The sequence below is a fragment of the Citrus clementina genome, unplaced genomic scaffold, assembly GCF_000493195.1.
Source record: "Citrus clementina cultivar Clemenules unplaced genomic scaffold, Citrus_clementina_v1.0 scaffold_3, whole genome shotgun sequence".
Classification (NCBI taxonomy): Eukaryota; Viridiplantae; Streptophyta; class Magnoliopsida; order Sapindales; family Rutaceae; genus Citrus; species Citrus x clementina.
In genome coordinates, this window is record NW_006262339.1 from 36,646,824 (window position 1) to 36,655,972 (window position 9,149).

A 9,149-nucleotide genomic window follows, 5' to 3' on the forward strand; every position below is an offset into this window, starting at 1 on the left:
CTCATATAAAGAGGCTGAGAAACATGCTGGGAAGCTTACTCATATTAAGAGTTTAAAGCTGTGGGAACTTTCTGATCTGATGTACTTGTGGAATCAAGGCTTTAAACTAGACTCAGTTGTTGAAAATCTTGAAATGTTAGAAGTATGGTGGTGTGACAATTTGGTAAATCTAGTGCCATCATCACCATCTTTTAGGAATCTAATAACTTTGGAAGTATGGTATTGCAAAGGTTTGAAAAACCTAGTAACTTCATCCACAGCCGAGAGTTTGGTGCAACTCATGCAACTGAGAATAGATGGATGTAAAATGATAACAGAAATAATATCAAATGAGGGAGATGTGGCAGAAGATGAGATTGTTTTTAGTAAATTGAAGTGGTTGTCACTTGAAAATTTAGAAAGTCTCACAAGCTTCTACTCTGGCAATTACACCTTCAAATTCCCATGTCTGGAAGATTTATTTGTGATAGAGTGTCCCAACATGAAGATTTTCTCTACCAGAGAGTCAAATACACCAAAGTTACAAGAGGTACGACAAAATTGGGGACTAGATAAAGGGTGCTGGGAGGGTGGCCTTAATGCAACTATCCAGCAGTTACATAAAAAGAAGGTATGAACTACCCTTTTTCATGGATGTCTGTAGATTATTTTTCGTACCTGGTGTATAATTTTAGAGTTGAAATGTAAGAAGTGTTGGTGCTAGATAGTTAAACAATCTTCTATCTTCAGATCTCATCTTTGTCTTTTATGCTTTTTGATGTGGTAAACTAGCTTTTAGGGTCATTGTTCATCTCCAATAATGTCCAAAAGTACCAGTGATGGAAAACCTTTTAACAATGTAGCTGCAGATAGTAAATGAGTTTGAAACTATCACCTTCACCAATTGAATCTCTGTTTATTGGATTGGATTGCGAAAATGAAAAATTTAACCCACTGAACTAGTGCTGGTTATTTTCCTACAAAAATCTTATAGTAGCTGATCTAATGGAGTCAAAACATATATTAAATTTGCATTCAGCTCATTTTAATCTACCAGCTCAAAACCTAAAGCCCAAAACTTCAAGTCCAGACATTGAAACATATCAGGTATCTTTAACCTCTTAACCATTACCCCTAAATCACATTGATCTCTTCTCTTTCTCTCTTGTTGCAGTCACTATCCCCACTGCCGTCAATAAACTCTCCATCACTTCCGCTTGATGAAGCTACTAACAGTGAGAGGCCTCCCTCAAATCTCTCGGGCAGTCATAAATCCCAGGTATGGTTCATTCCTACTAAGTAGGTCTTCTCTGTAAATAATAGTTTGTTTTCTTCACATTTGTTTGATTCTTCCATATGCATTAGTAAAGAAATGGATATATGTGTTAGCTTCATCCTTCAGTACAAGCATCCTGATCAGATTCATCCTGCAATATTCATAATTAATAGTAAAAATTTTTTAATAAGATAAATTTTAGCGGATCAAGTGGTGAATGTAGCTCACCTCACGAAGAGCAACACTGCTATTTGATGCTACAGTGTTCATACAATGCTTCAACTCCATTCATAATGTATTACACAGCTCCATGGTGTATGTAGATATGCTGCTTAAGATTGGCAATGGACCTCACCAAACAAGTCTGAAATTCAAGAATTGCCATTGCTTGATTCACAGTCTTGCCCTTTTATCATTATTTTTTATTTTGTAAAGTTGCAAGGGCCGGTATCTTCTCAAAATCTAATCTATTCTGACTGAGTGGGTTCTATTTTGATTGACTTTGGTGACTTTGTGGTTTGAATTGGATCAAATCCAGGTTTTGTAAAACAGAAGGAATTGGATTTGTGGCGGATTTGTGTATAATAATCTGTCAATGATGAATTTATTGTTTTATTTTTGCCAGTTAATCAATCAACTTGAAACTAAAGTCCAAAATCATTCATCTCTTAGCCTAAGCACCTAACTCCTTAAATATATTTATATTCACTTGTCAGTTTCTTGTTGCAGCCACAGTTGCCACTGCTGATGGCCTCTCCCACATTCTCTCTTGCTGCAGCTACCAGAGCTGACGAACTGTCCTCTAATCTTTCTGGAAGCCATAAGACCCAGGTATAAGTCATCCTCATCTAAATGGGTCTTTGTTTGTAAACAATAGTATGTTTTTCTCAAGTATGTTAATAATGAGGTCAATGTGAGGTGTAATAGCTTCATCTTTTAATGTAACATTCAATGTGAGTTTATTGTTCACTGTTAACAAATACTGGTAACATACATTTAATAATATAAATTTAAGCAGTTTAGCTCTAGGGTATGAGGTAGCTCATCTAATGGAGGAAAAATTGCCTCTTGATGCTACAATGTTAATTTATTGCTTCAACTATAATCATGAGTTGTTACATGATTGTGTCATGCATTTAGGTATGCTAATTTATAAGTTGAGTGACATTCGCCTCCAGAATATATCTGATACTTATTTCTAAATACAAGCAGTATGTCTTTGTGACTTGATCTTTTTGTCTTTTACTTGTTAATGTGGTAAAATATCATTTATATTGCAATGTTCATCCATTTGAGGTGCAATAGTTTCCCAACTATGCCCAAATGTGTAACTGTCGCAGTACCTCTAACAACGCTGCCACAGAAAGTAAATGAGTTTTACTAGACCTTTTGAGTTTTGGATCTTGTATATTAACTTTGTGAGTTCAAAGGGGTGTTCAAAATCCAATCTAAACTGGGTAAACCAATTCAATTTTGATCGACTTTGGTGAGTTGGCAGATGGGATTTGATTGAATCCAAAAATCGAAAAATGTAATCAGTTGGATTTGTTGGCGGGATTTATGTAGAAGTCAGTAAATAACTGAGCCAAAGTGTGTGTGTGTGGGGTTTTCTTTCCATTCATTATAAATCACCTCAATGCCTAAGAGTCCAAAACCAAATGTCCATTTATTGACGCATACATTTATTGGTTTCAACACTTTAATGTCTTATCCATACTACAAATTTTGTATCTTTAACGTCTTTACCCTAACTCCCAAAATATATTTAATTTCTCTTTTCAGTCGCTCTTGAGGGAGTCGTCATTGCCACTGAATGCCTCTCCCTTGTTACCTCTTACAGCAGCTGACACTGTCAACAAACTCTCCTCCGATTTCTCTGGTAGCCACAAAAGCCAGGTACAATTCATTCTTATCTTCGTGGCTCCTTTTTTGCAAGCAACAGTTTGCGTTAATTCACTATTGTGTGTTCATGTGTTTTCTTCAACTTCATATGTTTCTTTCATATGTTTTCTTCCAATTTGTTATTTCTTTTATATGCATAAATAATAGGTTGATGTCAGGTGTAGCAGCTACACCCTTTAGCATCTCATTACATGTATCTTTGTCCTTCACTATTAATAAATACAACATATGTTTATATATAAATTTAAGCAGTTCTGATCTATTGTGTGACGTGGCTCATCTTATGGAGGCAAAGTTGCCACATGATGCGACAATGTTAATGGCTTCAACTATATTCACGAGATGCTACATGATTGCATCATGTACATAGATATGCTAATTTGTAAGTTGAGTGATACTCGCCACTAGAATAAGTCTGAAGCTTATTAGTTACCATCTGTTGCTAGATACTAGAAAGTCCACTGTCCTTATGATTTCACCTTTTCATCTTGTTGATGTTGTAAAATAGCATTTGCATTGCAATTTTCATCCTACACGGGTTGTGGTAGCTTCTCCAATATGCCCAAAAGTGTTACTGTTGTAGGCCCTCTTAGAACTCATGCCCAAAAAACTATATTTTGTTTACATTTGTTTAGTGAGATCTATATTGAGAAATTCTGGAAAGTGGAAAGCTGACAAAACACACGGAATTCGCGCCCTGTTTTGGACTCGTGGTGCAGAGAATTACTGTTCCCCTTAATTTTTGGCTAATAGCAGTACTCCTGCCCTTGGAGAGATTCTATTAAATGCCAACCATTTTTGTTCTTTTACATCTTTGTCCTTGAAGACAGTCGGATTTGACATGTCTGCTATCAGGGTAAATGCACTGGGAATTTGTCTGATGATAGAGGCAAGAAAATAGCTGAAGGATCATCAGATCATCATCATCATCAGCAGCAGCATCCAACGACTCTTAGCCGCTACGAGTCACAAAAGAGAAGGGACTGGAACACTTTTGGGCAGTATCTAAAGAACCAGAGGCCACCGGTTCCTTTGTCTCAGTGCAGTTCCAGTCACGTGCTTGAATTTCTTCGCTATCTTGATCAGTTTGGCAAGACAAAGGTTCATCTCCAAGGGTGCATGTTTTATGGCCAGCCCAATCCACCGGCTCCTTGTACTTGCCCTCTAAGGCAAGCTTGGGGCAGCCTTGATGCTCTCATCGGTCGGCTTCGAGCTGCCTATGAAGAGAATGGAGGATCACCGGAGACAAATCCTTTCGCTAGCGGTGAGATGAGGGTTTTTTTAGGGGAAGTGAGGGAGCGCCAAGCTAAGGCTAGAGGGATCCCTTATAAGAAGAAGAAGAGGATGAAGCTGAGCCAAGGCAAGACTAGTGATGAACGAAGCTCCGCAATGCATTTTTCTTGAATCATCATTTGCCAGCTCTTCTGGATTATATGGATTACTAATGAATCTGTGGAAGGATTTGTGAGGGGGTATTGCAGCTTCAATTCCACGTTAATTTCAGCTTCTTCTACTATGTCTGTGATCAAGGAATTTTCTTTTTTACTTTTACTATGAACCTCGACGGTATCAGGAATCATCAAGGGAGTGATTTGCAATATGACGACTCCTGAAATATTGGTAATCGGATTTTCTTCAACTTGTCTGCAATTTGGGAATTTGTAAGCTTAGCATATCACAAACGTTTTATGCAATTTGTGTTAATTACGTATTGTTCAAATCTGCAACTTGCAATATGTATAGGAGAAAAATGCATTGGGAATACAAATATAATTGAATTATAAAATTTGTATATTAAATTAATTCTCTTTGGATTATAAAAAATATGAAGTTTGTGTTTAACTACAAAAAATAATATTTCACTTAATAAAAGTCTGGAGTTTGTGTTCTTTTTATTCAATAATTTTGCTTGAGGTTCAAAAGAGGAGAGTGAGAGAGAAGAAAAAAGGGGTAACCAAGTAGGGGTGGCAAAACTATTAAACTTTGAATAATAAATGAATTGGATCAAAATTCGGTGAATTTGAATTCAATTTGGTTATTAAATTCGATTATTAAACAATTATTAGTTTATGATTCATTTAATTTGCTTAGCAAGAATAATAAATGAATCAAATTGAATTTGAATTCGTTTACGTCTCGTTTTACAGTTTTACTATTATTAATAATAATCAATAAAAATAAGCAAAATAAATAGTAAATTAAAAATTTATATTTCTTTTGTCTTATTATAATTGATCAGTACAAAACTATCCTTCAACTTTCAAATTTTATATATAAATTTTTAAAAATTTTATGGGAAATAAGTAATTTAAATTAAATAATGAGAAAAATCCACCCACAACCCCAATGTTTGTTTAAATGGTCACATAGATCCCCTTAATTTCATCAATAACTATATGCACACAACAGTTAGCACACCATTTAGCATCGAACGGTGCGTTTTGAAGTAAATATAAATTGGTCACTGTAGCTTCAAAATGGCAAGACATACACACTTTTGACTAGAGCTGGCAAAATGGGTCATCGGGTCGTGTTCGTGTCGTGTCAGTTTCGTGTCGTGTCAAATTTAGGTCGACCCAAACCCGACCCGTTTAATAATCGTGTCAAAATATTGAGACCCAAACCCGACACGGAAAAATAATCGGGTTACCCAATAACCCGTTTAATATCTATATATTAAATAAAAATTACATCAAATATTTACACTTTATCATACATATATATGTACATACACATACATCCATACATACATACATAATTTATCAATATTATAAAATATACATATCTACTAAAATATTACGCACACTATTGAGGTTTTAATTATATATATGTAAATAATATTATATATCAATATTATAAAATATACATGTCTACCAATATTTTATACATTTACACTATTAAAGCTCTAAATGTATTTAAAATTTTAGAAATAAAATATTGTGTCTATATTCATCCTTTTAAAGAATAAAAAAAAATCTTAATATTTGAGTTTTGATTACAAGAATCTGTAAATTATTTTAAAATAGAAAATATAATCAGGTCATTGATCGGGTAAATGGGTCAAGAATTTTAACCCAAACCCGACACGGAAAAAATCATGTTGACCCAGACCCGACCCATTTAATAATCGTGTTAAATTCGATGACCCATACCCATTTATTGGTGTCGTATTCGTGTCGGGTAATCGGGTCGTGTCAAATTTTGCCAGCTCTACTTTTGACAAACACTGAAACTGTCTTGCTCTCTCCCTCTATAAGCTTTGTACTGATAGTTTTAATTCATGAAAAAACAATCCAATTATTATGATTAATTTCAATCTATTAATTTTAATATATTCATTGCTAGCATATATGATCGACAGTGAGCCCGGAGCGCGGTGAACAGTGGCTGGTGATACTAGTGAACGAAGCGCAGGGAAGAGAGCAATAGAGCAGATTTGTGACGTGAGGGAGGGAGCGAGAGAGCAGATCTGTTGCATGAGTGAGAGAGTGAGAGAGCGAGAGAGCAGGTTTGTGCCGTGAGGGAGAGAGTGAGAGAGCAGATATGTGCTTTGAGGGAAAGAAAGCAAGAGAGTGTGTGTGTTGACGGTGGGTATGCCATTTTGAAGCTACAGTGACTAATTTATATTTAGTTTGAAACGCACTATTCGGTGTTAAATGGTGTGCTAACTGTTGTATGAATATCATTTTCCTAATTTCATAAGTGATTATTATACCCTTTGATTATAACAACCCAAATAAATATAAATGTAGTAATAAGATAAAAATAACAAATAAATATCCTATGATACAAATAAAATATTGTAATAAGTATCATTAATAAAATAACGTACATAATGTGAATTATTTTTAATATTAAGTTATTATTAGTCTATCCTGATGCATTTTATTAATACTAAAATCTATCAATCCAAAAATTGACTTTACGGTTTATACTATTATAGACATAATTAAAAAAGATATTGTAAATAAAATAATATAAATTTTATAGAGTACCTGGCGGCACGACCCATCAAACAAGGCCGGCAGGGCACGACCCATCAAACAAGGCTGGCAGGGCACGAACCACTAAATTGGTCATGCCGTGGCCAATTTTTTTTTTTTTTTGTTAAGCCCAGCACGACCTACGACACAAGCCCACGTGCCTAACGTACTTTGTACCTTAATTGTGTGTGGTAGAAGTGTTAGAAATATGCTTCAATCTTGGGAATCTGCTATTGATTTTGATGACTGAGTGTATCCTAACTTAGTGCGAGTTTTCTATCCAAACATGGAAATTTCCGCAACTTGCCTAGATAGGATAGTTACTCAGGTTGGAGGTGTACATATTGAATTTGATGATGATGACCTTAATGGCTTTCTAGGTATCTCTAGTGATGGTCATAAAGTTTATACCTCTAGGAAAGCTCTTTCCTATGCCGGTTTCACTCACGATGATGGAGTTCGTAATATTTGTTAGCGTCGAGACCTTAGTGATGACATTTGTACTATACTATTTCAGTCTCAACTATTACCTCTTCAAGTTTGTATCCTTCACATTATTTTACAGCATATCATTACGCCTAGGAAGGGTCACTCGGATGAGGTCACGAGATTAGACCTTGGCTTATTAGATAGCCTTATTTCAGGACAACCCATTAACCTCGGCTATATTACTCTTGCGGTTAACCACCGCTTGCTTCCGTATGGCAGTATCATTACTAAAATATTGTGACGCTTTGAGGTGCCTCTTCTAGATGCAGGTTATACGGAGACTAGACGGATTAGCCCAGAGGCCATGACTATTATTGGTTTTTCTAGAAAGAATGGCCAATGGATCAAGACTAAAAACTCAAAAAACCGGGATACCTTGATTGTTCCAGAAGATGATCGAATGCTTCACAATGTTTGTCCCCCCGATCAACTTCCAGATTTTATATTAGGAGCTCATCCTCCACCTTCGCGTCACCGTTCTGCTCCCCAGCCTCCATCTGATTCCGATGTAGTGGAGCGTGAGATGGATGTTGATATTCCATCCACTTCTGGACCACCTCCAGCTCCCGTGCAGCCTTCCGCTCCTGAGTAATCTTTTGTTCCCATGCAGCCTTCCACACCTGAGCCATTTTTTATTCCCGAGTAGTCGTCAGTTTTTGTTCAGCCCCCAGTTTCGGATACTTTACAACAGTTGGCTGATGATGTTTGCAGGATTTCTCAGAGGCAGCAGTTGATTCTAGACCGACTGGACACTCTCTCTCACGACCAGCAGCAGCTACGCTCTCAGTTTCAGACCTTCCAACAGTAGAGCATTGATCAACAGCTTGAGCTCATAGCTGGACAACGCACTCTTCTTCGTTATTTTGGTTATGATCCGGGGAGCACATCTTCACCACCTTCTTAGTTTCTGAGTCTTACATTCGTACATACATTTCATATTTTGCTTCTTTGTGTGTTCCTATTTATGTTTTGCTTGGTATCCATTGCTACTTCTGTATGATTTTGATGTTGTTTTTTTTTTATGTTCTTGATGTTGGATGATCATATGTTGGCTGATTATATGTTGGATGATGGAGTTCTTGGTAGATGGATAGTTGTTAATATATTTGGAAGTGTTTTAATCTCATTTTGTATTAGAGGATTTGTTCCATTTTAAGCGGAAACTCTGCCAAAATATTTGCTCGCCTAAACTGGGTAATTTCTTCCTCAATTTTACCCTTTATATATTCATTTTCTCTCTTTTCTTTTTTATGATGAAGGGGGAGAGATTAATGATCATGTATAATTAGTTTAAAAACTGATAAAGGGGGAGATAGCGATTAATAAGAATAAAATTCTATTTTGAAATGATTTTTTTAAAATGCTTCTTCGAGCAAAAATCTGTTTATTGAACATATTTTTAAATTGGCTGTACATTTAGGGGGAGCATATATTAAGGTGGAGCAAATATTGAATCAAGTTTGTCATCATCAAAAAGGGGGAGAATGTTAACATGTATATGTTCATAATATTGATTTTGA

The 9,149-nt window shown here is 35.8% G+C and overlaps 1 protein-coding gene across 1 annotated transcript; it reads left to right on the top strand.

Moving 5' to 3' along the window:
* The first annotated feature begins 6 nt into the window (after nucleotides 1-6).
* LOC18048212 lies at nucleotides 7-4,832 on the top strand. Its single transcript, XM_006442768.2, has 5 exons — nucleotides 7-610; nucleotides 1,154-1,258; nucleotides 1,985-2,086; nucleotides 3,038-3,151; nucleotides 4,013-4,832. Exons 1-5 carry the CDS (start codon nucleotides 80-82, stop codon nucleotides 4,559-4,561), a joined length of 1,401 nt encoding a protein of 466 aa, XP_006442831.2. The 5' UTR covers nucleotides 7-79; the 3' UTR covers nucleotides 4,562-4,832.
* Nucleotides 4,833-9,149: the final 4,317 nt, after the last annotated feature.